At 39.6% G+C, this 13636-nt stretch overlaps 1 protein-coding gene across 1 annotated transcript; it reads left to right on the top strand.

The window, feature by feature from the left end:
* Positions 1–1009: 1009 nt before the first annotated feature.
* On the top strand, positions 1010–13577 carry c1galt1b (core 1 synthase, glycoprotein-N-acetylgalactosamine 3-beta-galactosyltransferase, 1b). Its single transcript, XM_036570788.1, has 4 exons — positions 1010–1524; positions 4614–4878; positions 6306–6970; positions 9361–13577. The coding sequence occupies exons 2-4, from the start codon at positions 4653–4655 to the stop codon at positions 9613–9615; spliced, it is 1146 nt and encodes a 381-aa protein (XP_036426681.1). The 5' UTR covers positions 1010–1524; positions 4614–4652; the 3' UTR covers positions 9616–13577.
* Positions 13578–13636: the final 59 nt, after the last annotated feature.

The following is a 13636-nucleotide window of genomic DNA, read 5'->3' as shown; positions in this document are numbered from 1 at the left end:
AGCTTTAGTTGACTGTGCTAACGTTATTCCTCCTAATAAACAGCTACCAGCAACTTTGTCTTCTCATTATTCACCGCCACCACTGTAATATTTTATCAGACGAGTTTTCATCAACATTAACACATGGAGGCAATGAGATTTTTAAAACGTGAGTTAGAAAAGAAAAACACCTCACAAGTAAAACCACCAGTTTTCACTATAAAAAATAAATGTCATTGCAAGCAGTGAACTATGCTGACTGTCACAGCTGCCTAAAAGGGACGGTCAAAACAGTTAGGACACCACTAGGGTTTGTCCTACAGTTAGGACGGTGTTTAGGAAATTTTACATGGCTAGGATGTTTCCCTAATACTGTTTTCTTATTTAGAGTTAGGATAAGATAACGAACTGTTGTTCTGTAACAACTTCTCTAACTGAAGTTGTCACGGTGACTAAACAGATGAGATTTCAGAGATAAGATGTTTCTGTTATATGGCCCCATATCCTGTATGACTAGAAGTAACTGCCGGTGGCGTTGCCAAGATGGCCACAAAGCGAACAGACCTTGCTATTATGACTTCGGTGTATGTACAAAATCTGTCATACTTCATTTTTATATGGCCATATATGACCTCTAGAATTAGCTGGTCTGTTTTTGTTACTGGACTGGACTGAGAATGTAAAATGACTGTGTTCTGACTGGTTGCCATGTAGGCTACAGTGTGGTCAAAAAGCCGTCCAGGCTGGAACACTCGTACAACTTCAGGCTGAACAGCTGGCATGAACCATACTGGTGTGTAAATAGTGACGTTCGTGACATCACAAAAACAAGTAAATCACACTGGCCGCTTTGCAGTCATTTCTGAACTGTATGGCCTGGAATTTGGAATGGATTTTGGGCACTTTGGCACTTATAAATACTACATTAAACTCTTTATTTCAAAAGTGAGAGGAAAACTAGTTTTTCCACTGTATGGGTGCTTTAAACACTCAGGTCAAGTCCAAGCGCTGGATCTACGCATGCGCAGTGCGACCGTGACGCAGGCGCTTCCTACCCTCAGGTGCGCTGATGCGAAGTTGAGCAGAAGTTGATCGTGTGCGCGGGCGTTACCTCAGGAGCTTTAGACAAACATTCATTTGTATGTCGACATTGTGTTACGGGACGATGAAGAAATGTCATCCAGGAGAGTAAACACGTTAGGCGTGTTCTCGACACGCATTTTACACCGTAAACGAATCGCTTTCTTGCTAAGCTAGCTAGGCTAACTAACGTCCGGTCCGGACCTCATACTGTTTAGGGCAGCGCGCGGGTGGCAAACAGAGCATTTAATGAGCGGTAAACAGAGGATGTTCAGTCGAAATCTGGGTGAATCGGTATGTTTTTTGTGGATCCTACACCCCGTTTTGGGAGCTTGAACAGCTGACTGTCGAAATCTGGAGCCTGTTTGACGTTAGCTAGCGTTGGCGAAGCTGCCCGAGTTGGTCATGGAGCCGAGGCTGGAGCTCTCAGCAGCGCTTCAGATTGTCACTGAGACCCGGAGCCCGGTAAGATTCGCCACTTTATAAGTTTCAGTGACACATTATCAGTTTCTTTAGAACTAGTTAAGGTAACTGAATACCAGGCAAACTAGTATGAGTCAAAGGAGGGTTGAGCACATTGAAGTCGCAGACATTTCGCTGCTCAAGTGGACATCGCCATAGTCCTTATTCTGATAAAATAGTAAGCCCAGTAAAGGCTTGTTTTAACGTAGCTAGCTAGCTAGCTAACATATTTATCTGTATTGGCTGTCAATCCTTTGAAGGCTACTTTTAGCCAGACGCACAGATGAACAGCGATCATTCTCTTCAATGACCATTTGCTTTAAAGCCAGGATTAGAGGCTCATAAATGTCTTTTTCAGCACCTCATTAAAGAAGGGAATTCAGCTAGTTTTAAAATATATACAGAGAAAAGTGAGTGAACTTAGTTTTTCAGTATTTTAGAACTGCGAAGTTAAATAAGAGAGGAACTGGCGTACTTAGTTAAACTTAGTAAGCGGCATCCGCCTCCAAGCGAACTCAACCGTCAGGTTAAACACGTTTCCGTTAACTTTGACAGTCTTTTTGTCATTAATGTGAATGTGAATGGTGGCCAGGGTTGGGCAGAACTCCTTGAAAAAGCAAACATTAGTGAAAACTTAATACACGATCTTAAGTGTATTTAGTAACGTATTCCATTACAGTACATAAGATAGTAACATGTTCAGGCTTAGTTTAAAATACATCTTGGTAAGGAACATGAGATTTCTTTATTACTTAATTCATAATTCACACTGTTTCTCTCTGTTACTGGTTGGCAGTTTTCTTCATGTGCAGTACTGTAAAAATGTCTTCTATTTTTGAATATTTGTCACACTTGAATGTTTCAGATCATCAAACTCATTTTTGTTTTAGACAAACATAATCAGGTAAACAAAACATGCTGTTTGTAAACGGTTTAATCTTTTGAAGGAAAAATGCTGTTCAGCCCAACCTGGACCCATGTGAAAAAGTAATTGCCCTTTTAGCTGCTAAATCAACCAGTTAACTAAGTACAGTTGACTGCTGGGTTCCATTTCACTGGCTACACCCAGGCAAGATTACTGCTAGAAGGTCTCAAAAAGCAGCACATGATGCCAGTTCTAAAGAGATTCAAATATAGGTGAGAAAGTCTTTGAAATCTACAAGTCTGGATTGGGTTACAAAACCATTGCAAGGCTCTGGAACTCCAGTGAACCACAGTGAGAGCCATTGTCCACAATGGAGAAAACTTGGAATAGTGGCAAAGCTTACCAGGAGTGGCTGGTCTACCAAAATTTTTCTAAGAGCGCATCAACAACTCATCCAGGAGGTCACAAAACAACCCAGATGAACATCTAAAGAACTGCAGGCCTCATTGCCTCTGAAAAGGTCATTGTTCACAATCCCACAATAACTAAGACACTGGGCAAATTTGGCATCAATGGGAGAGTTGCAAGGCACAAACCACTGCTGACCAAAAAGAATAGATCTAGATGTCCCCCAAGACTTTCGGGATAATATTTTGTGGACTGATGAGCCAAAGGTGGAACTTTCTAAAAGACGTGGGTCCCGTTACATGTGGTATAAAACTAACCCCACATTCCACCGTAAGAGCGTCGTACCAACAGTCAAACCTGGTGGTGGTAGTGTGATGGTCAGGGGCTGCTTTGATCTGGATGACTTGTCATAATTGATAGAACCATGAATTCTGCTCTCTATTCGAAAATCCTGAAGGCGAATGTCCACCTGTCACTTGGTGACCTAAAGCGCAGTTGGGTTGTGCAGCAGGATAATGATCTGAAGCACGCAAGCAAGGCCAACTCTGAATGGCTCAAAAGAAACAAAATAAAGGTTTTGGAGTGGCCGAGTCAAAGTCCTGACTTGAATCCCATTGGAATGCTGTGGCAAGACCTTAAACAGGCAGCTCGTGCTCAAAAACCCATCAGTGTAGCCAAATTAAAACTATTCTGCAAAAAAGAGTGGGCCAGAATTCCTCCACAGTGATGTAAAAGATTTGTTGCAAGTAATCCAAGCATTTGATTGCAATTGTTACTGGCAAGAGTGGCACAACCAGTTATTAGGTATAGGGGCAATTACTTTTTTACCTGGGTGATATAGGTTTTAAAAAATCTTCAGTAAATGGAATGATTAAAAGCTGCATTTTGTGCTTGTGCTGTCTTTATCTTACATTAAAGTTTAATTAAATGATTTAAAATATTTAAATGTGACAAATTAGAAGAAATAGAAGAAATCAGGAGAGGGGCAAATACTTTTTCACAGCATTATAAGTGCCCTGTTAATACATTTAAGGAAAAAATTGTTTATCAGTTAAATGAAGTTCCAAAAATTCTCAACTTTTTGTCTCCTTCAGTTCACTGCTGCTTCCACAATCCCTGATCAGTACAACACTGATACTAAACTTATCACTTGCAGATATATCCACCACTGAGGTGGTTATTAGTTTGATCTGAAATGAGCTCAGTAACACTGAGATTAATAACTGATCAATCTGAAGCTGTCAATTGAGGCCATCTTTAGAATTTGATTAATGAGCATGTTTGCTTCATGCGGTACACTGACTCTAAATAAAAGAAATAAACATTGATGGTGTTTCTTTTGAAGATTGTAATTTAGTGAGTGAGAGTTCCAAAAAGTTTTTTTCTTAAAAATGTAAAAAGTAACTGTAATCTGAATACTGCTTTTACAAATTGTTACTTGAAAAAAATACAGATACTTCACTTTGGTTACATCACAACCCTGGTGGTGCCCAGTTTTTCATTACACATCACATTTTACTCCATTTTACAAGAAATGCAATGTAAAAGTCAACCTCAAAGCAGAGTTGACCATATTATTGAGTTCATGTCATGGTCAGCGTGATTCACCATATCATTTAAAAGACCAAATTCTTTCATTCTAATTTTTGATCATGCCACCCTGCACCAGCGAGCAGGAGAAAGAAATATTGACTAATAAAAATGTCACCCTCCCACCACCTTCACCTGTCATGAGCAAACACTCATGGAAAATGTGATATGATTCATGTTGACTTTAATCATTCTCTCTTTATTTCTTTCATTCATTTTTCCTGTACAGTCACCGTGAAGACAGAGTTGCGAGGTAAAAGTAATCAACATGAAAGCTCTCGGTGCCCGGTCCTCGTTCTACGTGGGCTTTGTAGTGGGCACTTGCACCCTGTATGTGTTCCTACATCAGGTGTGGTTCGCTAGAAACTTCTCTCCCCAGCAGCCTGATGGCCTGGAGAAAACGGCAGAGGAGATAAAAATGCTTGAAGAGGAAGAGAAGAACTGGAAGAAAGAGAAATCAGCACTCTTCAACCTCAACCATCCACATCACACAGGTAATACATGGGGAAGCCTGCCAAAGGAGAAACACTGTGATGTTCGTTTATTTGCATTTCCAAAACTGATATTACAGGTGCATGCAAAAGGCAACGATGATCTCTCTGAACTCTCTCACCAGCCATATTATTTTAACTGTGTGCTTTGAGCATCTTGACAAGCTGCAGTTCTAGAAGAATGTTTTTGTGGGCACGTTTATGAATCCAAGTATTCATGTTATCCAACAAAAGTAAAAATATTGGTATAAATAAATGCAGCTGTATCTTTAACTATGTCACGCTATCAAGTCATTAGCATGTTTTGAATGTATTGCAAAAGGTATTGCAGTATCCTTGTAGTACTGGTGTTTTTTCACATTGCACACCTTGACGGTTTTCATTGTTACATCATGGAGTATTTTCATTGTGTGCTAGGAATGGCCTAACACACAGTGTGGAAGACTTGTTTGTGCACATTATTACATTGTCCTGATTGCATTCTAAAAGAACCGTCTGTTGGGTAGATACTGGGTCTCAGCCAAAGTCAATCATTTGGGCAGTTAGTCAAGTTGATTTTCACCACCCACGCCTACATTCTGTACATATGTGAGACGTGCTGATGTGGCTGCAGTTTTGAGCTCAGTGATGGACTTTGCACTGTTATTTTCTGTTGTAAAGGCCTCAGTTATAATGATCTTCATAAAGTGTACACAGTAATCCTGGAGACTTTGATCCCCACCTTCTCACAAGCTTGGTGTGCTACTTCATGCTAATTTGACTTTATACAAGTCACTGGGATTTTTTGCCTTTTTTTTGGCACACATACACTGATGCATAGAACTGATTAATTTAGACAAGACTGTCTGTTGCTATAAGCAGTTGCAGTTTGCTTATGGCCACCAAGCCACATGAGTATAAAGATATCGATGATGACTTAAACACGCGCCCACACACACATACACAGACACACACACACACACACACACACACACACACACACACACAGACACACAGACACACATATATATATATATTTTAGATTGAAGATAATTTTAGACAATTTTGTTAACTATTGTTTTATCATGATTCTTAGCATTTATTAAACCTAAAGGGGTATTTATGTCATGTATTCTGCAGTATTCTGTAATGTTAATTGGTGTTAATATCACCTGGAATCCTTGTGGTGTCAGCCAATCCTGTCTGCTAGCCTAGCCACTGATCTATAGAGTAATAGATACAACCAGAATGTGGTTAGTGTAACTCATACCTTAGTAGCCCAAGAAATCATAAAGCATATAGAAAATGCTTATTCTATCTGTTTTCAACACAAAACCTTTTTTATGCTTTCAGCCAGAGGTATGGTATCTAGATAACATGAAGTTATTACATGAAAAGGTTATGAATAATATACGATGAAGCTATTTTTTATTTTCTCCATTCACTTTTAGATGAGGACAGCACAGTGGCAGACACTCTCTACAAGCAAGTCCGTATTCTTTGTTGGGTGATGACTGGTCCCAACAACCTGCAGAAAAAAGCTCGCCATGTGAAAGCCACATGGAGCCGTCACTGTAACATAGTGGTATTCATGAGCTCTGTGGATGATCCTGACTTTCCTGCAGTGGGCCTTAACACGAAGGAGGGCAGAGACCAGCTGTATTGGAAAACCATCCGTGCTTTCCACTATGCATTGGAAAAGCACGGTGATGACGCAGACTGGTTCCTCAAAGCTGATGACGACACTTACGTGGTAGTGGACAACCTGCGGTGGGTCCTGTCTAATCACTCCCCAGATGAGCCTATTTATTTCGGCAGACGGTTCAAACCCTACACTAAGCAGGGCTACATGAGTGGCGGAGCTGGTTACGTGCTGAGCAAAGAGGCTCTGAAGAGGTTTGTGGAAGGTTTTCGCACCAAAGTCTGCACACACACATCTTCAGTGGAGGACCTTGCTTTAGGGCAGTGTATGGAGAAGATGGGAGTGCAAGCAGGTGATTCTAGAGACACGCTGCACAGAGAAACCTTCCATCCATTTGTACCAGAGCAACACCTTACTGGCAAATTCCCCAAGAGCTTCTGGTACTGGAACTACTGCTATTACCCCATTGTAGAGGTGAGAGGACTCATACTTAAAGTAATACTTAAAAAGATTTTGTCAAACATCACATCATCACACCCTCACAAGTGATCAGATCACATATTAAGGAGGACAGAAGGGCTCTGTATGGAGAGGCTTTTACTGTGGTTAGATTTAGAAGCAGGCGATGTGGTAAAAGGTAATATCACAAAACTTCAGTAAGTTTTTTACAATACATGGTGCGTCATGATATTTATTTTTTCTGACATCTGATAAATTAGAACACACAAAGTAGTGCCACATTTTAAATATACTATCGAAAACTATGGATCCAGTTACTTGTATTTAACATTTTAAACACTGTGCTGCACTAAATCCTATTAAAAAGTACTGTCAGTATCAATGCCATGTTCAGAAAAGCATGTTGTTGCATATTGTGATGGAATTTATCACAATTACAATAAATATTGTCATATTGCCCAGTTCTAGTTAGATTGGTTAAATTATTGTCAAAGCCTTGTTTTTTGTGGCTAGTGGTCAGTCCACAGGAAATTAATGCTTAGAATATTGCATCAATCGGCCTGTTTTAATCTATAATTCTGATCAGTTCAGACCTGCCATGTCATCCTTACATACTTTTGTTATTTTATTTAATTTATTACTTTTACGTTGTTAATAAGGATTAATACAGTCAGACTCAACCAAAATCATCTTAATCCAGCATCTTGTTGTTGTGGGAAATAGTTCACTACATGAACACACTGTGGAGCAAACTGCATTGCTGACTTTCCTGTGAACCTCTTTCGTACCTGCTTATAAATGCCTGTAATGCCTGTAGTTGTATTTTGCTTTCGGTAAATCATAGAGTATCAGATTGGATTGGTGCCAGCTACGTCATTGTTTGCAGCATATTGATTATAGTATAAAGTACAGTAACTTGAAATTTGACAGCCACTGAAGTTCATTTAGTCCCATTTTAACAATTTCTAATTGCCCCTTAATCCAAAACATTTTGTAAACAATTAAAACAGAATGTTATTGTTATGGGTAAACAGGTACACTTTATGTAACATGAGATACAATGTCAATGTCAAGGTCATGAACAACTACTTCAGCCCTGCCCCCATTTCATACCAGTAGGGAACACTCTATCTTAATGAAAATGGTGATTTGGATTATCCGGTGCGTTTTGAGCGTTTCTCTGCACGCTGAGGTTTAGGAATTGCCTTGTATAATTTTGTTCTGGCTTGTGTGCAAAAGTGTTTCTAGAGAAAGGCAGGTCATTCTGAGGTCATTTAAACATGGATCCTGCACCCAGCGTTGCTTTTCATCTGTGAATGAAATAGTTTGTTTAAGGTCTTTTGAAGATCTTTATTTCTTTGTTTGTTTTTATACGCACATGCCAGGACATGGTGTTCCTTTACAAGGACGCGCATATCAAGAAAACAGCACTGATAAAATACAAAAGCTCTCTTTGCCACATTGACATCAGCTGCACTGGCACTGTAATGGATTTGTGCCGTCTAGATCTGTGCTGGTATTTTTAACCCACAGATGAACTAACTTGGGTATTGCTTGGTTGATATGGGACCTAGAAAGCATGGCATAACTGATGCAAGTTCTTGGCCAGTTAGGTTTCATTTAAATATGAAGCATAAAGTAGCTGTCTAAATATATAACTGTCGATGAATGTTTCTTTAGACAGATCGGAATCGTTTTTATGTGTAGCTGAACCTTGTTTCTGATTTGGACTTGACTGATATATGAATGTCACCTTTTAACCAAATAATAGCACAGTGGTGTCTTTAAACACTCAAACTGGATAAAGATGCAAAAACCATAATGTGATTAGAGCATTTTGCCTTTTGAAATCTTAAAGTCTAAACATAACCTTGCAGAGTATCTCAGTGGAGACTGTTTATATGATGTTTCATCAGTGTAGCAGTGCTTACAAGCATAGAACCACTTTGGTGTTGTACCAGTTGTTCCAGTACGCTTGAAGTCATTTCATGATTTTTTTTTAAACATATAGAAATTTGCATTTAGGGCTGTAGGCATTAGTTGTATATTGTTCTGAATAACACTACCATATCCTGACCTGTGTTTAGTCCTCATTCTTGATTAAACAAATGTTGAAAGAACTGCACACACAGTCATTGTGCTAAGAAAACTTTGTGATTATAAGCTATTTGAATTGAGGCCAGTGTTCATCCTAGTTGGCGATGCATTTAAAGAAACCAGATGCTGTGTTTGATTATGCTCTTACCTTTATCACGACTTTACAAACCTGGATGGCTTGCTGTTGACTCTGCCATTTCCCTGCTTTTCCGGTTCTCTAGCACAGTAACCTAAATATAGTTTTCTTCAAAGTCAGAGGCCCTAGACCCACCATCAGGCTTTCTCTTTGTTCTTCTTTTATTTTCCAGGGCCCTCAGTGTTGTTCAGACCTGGCAGTGTCTTTCCACTATGTGGATCCACAACTGATGTACCTGTTGGAGTACTACACTTATCACCTACGTGCCTTCGGCTACCGTTATCGCTATCAGCCCCCCGAGCCTACAGGCCTTCAGGACTCCAAGTCTTCAGACAGAGGAGCGGAGCATCCACACATGGACGAGAAACAGGAAGCAGGCATTCAAGAAGTGGAGAAGAAAGCCCATCCACTTGAAAAGAAGCTATAGCAGCCTGTTGGAATGTTCTCTAATTACTTTTGACCTTGGGAGTCATGGAATTTTGAAAGTAATTGGTGTCTTTTTGAAATGGATTAGCATTCCTTGTTTTTCCTTTTTTTCCCCCCAAATACACTTGAATCATGTGCTGAAAATCTGCTCCTGAACCACATAGCAGAGGGGTGTGTGTGTGTGTGTGTGTGTGTGTGTGTGTGTGTGTGTGTGCATGCGAGCTTTAGTGAGAGATTCTTCATAATATGGTGACCAAGGGTCTTTTACATTGGGTCATATTTGTATATGGCTGTGTAAATGCAAGCACAGACTACTGTTGAATGAAGGCTTACAGATTTATAGTGCCTCCCGCGTATGTGTGTATGTGTGTGTGTGGGGTGGTTCAGGTGCGCATAGGCTTGTCTTTGATGCCTTAGTGACGTATGTACATGCGTCACTTGTGAACAGACTTACATATGCCTTGACCAAATGAACAGCACCTAACTCCATTTATTCCTCTGGCTTCTGCTTGGAGGTAATTTGAACCCGGCTTGTTAATCTTCTGTCAGACTTGTACGTTAAAGTACAAATGGTTACCAGACACCTTTACAGGTCTGTTAGTATCACTTAAGCGTGCATATAAGAAGTATGGATAAATCATTGTTTGACCTCTGTGGCTAGGGATGTTCCAAACTGACTATCCGCTGATGCTGTGTTTGATCTGATATTTGTATTTGTAAGTAATGCAACCACACAATGCACAGGTTATGTAAATTTAAAACTACTGTACTTTAGACTGCCAATTACTTTAAAATGCTACAGTAAAATCACATTGCGCATAGTGTAACACACCCTGAATTGAGAAGTGTGTAGTATTTTGAGCTACACTAACTAAAGTTCTTTGGCCTGTAACCGACTATCATCACTCGGCAATTAATCATTAACCGGCAAGCCTAGAATGAATGATGCGCTCCATCAAAATATCAATTGAAGACCATATTGTTTGAGTAAATTTGATTGGCTAAGCCTCATTCAAAGCCTTTGTAAAATAATTGATATTATATGAGCGCAGACACCAATTGTCAAGTCTGTATTAATGCACCAAGATATTAAAAAGTGTTCCTTTTATGGGCTGTGGAATGAAGTACTGATAAGTGGGGCCAAAGCTTCAGCATGTATAATAAAATAAACAGCCCAGATCAACCCTTATCACTCACTACTAGTTAAAGTTAAAATGAGTGTAAATGACTATGTCTAGATTTGGCTCAGTGTATCTTAGTAGCTCTTGAAAGCTGTTGCTGTCCACTACGTATTCTCTAAAATTGTGCAACAGCGTGCATCACATTCTCTCAGAGATCATGGATGAAATATTTGTCTGCTGTTGATATGATATATAAGTGTAGTTGTGCGATTGTCCTCTCAAAGTGCTCCCAAATACCACTGTTCTTAGTTGCGTCACTCATTTTTTAGTACTATCTAGTGAACCAGTGGTCTATCGTATCGTCATTCATGCAATTCAGAAACATTCCTCAACTTGAATGTTGAACCCACCTATTCAAATAGGAATTGTTTATTGGAAATGCATTGCTTAAATTAACGATTTTTAACCGATAACATTGGTTTATGTGTTGATTAGTGTTTTTTTGCTTTTTTAAATCACTTTTAGTTCCTCGCTTCAGACATTTAACCTGCTTGTTAACAGTGCCTCACTGCCACCAATCATAGAAAATGCCCACTTCTGACATTTCTGCAACATTTAGTGTGAATACTGACGAAGGAATTTTATTTTCAAATTAGCTCAAATACCAGTTTTTCAGAGTGGGGCGGAACATCCCTAGTTATGGTTTCTGTTCGTGTTCTTTTCCCAGTCTGTGTCTGGTCAGTCGTAAGGATGCCTAAGCCTACTGCAAAGCCTGCTCCTCTCCTCTTTTGTGCGTTTGTATTGCGGGGGGTGGATTAGAGAACAAGAGTAGTACATAGTAACTGTCCCAACCGGTCTCACCAGTCACTTTACTCACCGTTGTAGATCAGGAAGGCATGTTGAGCCTTTGTAACTTTAAGAAAAACAATATTGAGCACATTTAATCCATGTTAAGCCTTTTGGGGGAAGCATTTTATTTACTGCTCTTATGCTGTTCACCGCCCAGTGTAAAGTCAAGATGATGTCGTAACCTCTATCCTGCTCCTTTGTTTCTACACCTCTGCCACGTGGCATAGCTAAATGAAAGCTTACAGGAGAAAGTCCATGAGGGAAAATTAGTCTCGTTTCATGTATTTTAAAGGATTATTTTTCACTGCTCTGAATTTGCGATGATGATAATGAGAGATAATGGTGAAAATTGAGAGTTGTGGCCTTTTAAAGTAGAGGCTACTCTGTTTTACATACTGTGAGTACTGCAGCTTGTGCCTTTTAGAACTCAACCTATTGCCCACACTTGCACCTTACCATTATTGTTAATGTTTGACAGTGAGCAATATTAGTTTGCCGATTGATGCTCTACTGGGAGAAATGTCAACATGGAAGTTTAAAACAAACATCTTTTTCTCGTTAACTGACAAACACCTTGCCAAGAAGCTAGCTGAATATGAATCCTGAATAATGGTTGCCTTGTGCCTCACCTCTTGGCTTGCTTGACTGTCTGATAGTCTACCTATTTGCGTATGTGCTCATCCATGACATTTCTGTCGACTCTAACGTCCACCACCGTTCAACCACCTTCAGTTGTTTCCGAGTCTGTTTACCTTTTCTCCCTTTTCTTTTATGAAACCAACGGAAAGGACTGTAAGATCTTGCTCCGTAATTGAAGTGTTTACAGTTACTGGTGAGTTCAGAGGCAACAGTGATGGAGTGTGATTGATAAATGGAAGAATGTTTTGTCTGTCTGCACTATATTACTTTTTATTATTTTTCATTCAAGTAGGGCCATTCAGATATCAAGGCAAAATGCTACAACAGAAGTTTTGTTTTAAATACGAAACCACTAAAGTTCTGTGGCCACCTTCCATGAGGAAGGTCCTCATTGAAGGAATGAAGGGGAAATAAAAGAATTAGATGAAAGCTCACACTTAGCTCTTTGATGTCCAAGCAAAGTAAACTTTAAACTTGAAGTGATTTTATAAATGTAAGCCAAATCAGCATATATTGTTATTGTAGCTTATGATTATATAGTTTCTGGAAGGAATTTTTCCTACTTTTCTTTCTTTTCATTCATAAGATTTGAAGATGTTTATGGCCCATTTAACACTATATATGATTTGTGCATGAAATGATCAGCAGCAGAATATTGTTTGGGGTGGTAGTGATCAGTTCCTTCAAGTTGCATAACACTGTGCAGTGGCACAACCCGTGTGAATAGACACATAAGCCATGCATACCTGAATCCTTCCAGCCCTGCATGACTGAGTCAGTCAAGCTGTGCTGCAGGTGACAGTTTATTTCATGAACAAATAAATATTCACTCGTTTGTAGGGTAAAATCAAAGGGGTGAATCTAAATGGCCTTTTTCAGTAATGTTTAATGTTACAGGTGCAGCAGAGCTTTCTGATTGATGATGAAAGCCTTTTATGGGTTGTAGGAATCTGGGGAGTGTGTGTGTGTGTGGTGTGTGTGGGGTTGGGTTCAGCAATCCTCGGCCCTCATCGACACCCTCTGTATGTGCTTCCCCCTGAGGGAGTTGGGGTGACGTGTGGAGATTCCTGTTACTCTGATGACTGAGAAGACTTAGGAGAACATTGAGACCCACAGTGCTTCTAATGCCACGCCTGCTTTTTACTCTGAATTATCATGTATGTGTTTCTTGCTCTCTAATCCAAAGGTACAGAGGTCCCTTCCTCTCTGATTTGTGTGTGTAAAAGGGAATTATGTATGGTTATTTCAGAGCAGTCTTTATTTATAGAATTAAGAATGACTGGTGTGAACAGTTCATGGGCGAAAAAGTGAAGTAAAATGACCAGCATATTAAATAAAGACTTATTTTACTGTACTTTTGTTTGTTCTTTCCCATTTAGCATAATCTCTATCTGCTTTATCTGTAGCACACAG

This window comes from Colossoma macropomum, unplaced genomic scaffold, assembly GCF_904425465.1.
Source record: "Colossoma macropomum unplaced genomic scaffold, Colossoma_macropomum, whole genome shotgun sequence".
NCBI lineage: Eukaryota > Metazoa > Chordata > Actinopteri > Characiformes > Serrasalmidae > Colossoma > Colossoma macropomum.
The sequence above is the reverse complement of the archived record's forward strand: the minus strand, read 5'-3'. Positions and strand labels throughout refer to the sequence as shown.

Coding starts and splice junctions, on each gene's coding strand:
- c1galt1b (XM_036570788.1), top strand. CDS start 4,653: ATGAAAGCTCTCGGTGCCCGGTCCTCGTTCTACGTGGGCTTTGTAGTG. Junction 4,879..6,305: donor CAACCATCCACATCACACAG/GTAATACATGGG, acceptor ATTCACTTTTAG/ATGAGGACAGCACAGTGGCA. Junction 6,971..9,360: donor GCTATTACCCCATTGTAGAG/GTGAGAGGACTC, acceptor TTTATTTTCCAG/GGCCCTCAGTGTTGTTCAGA.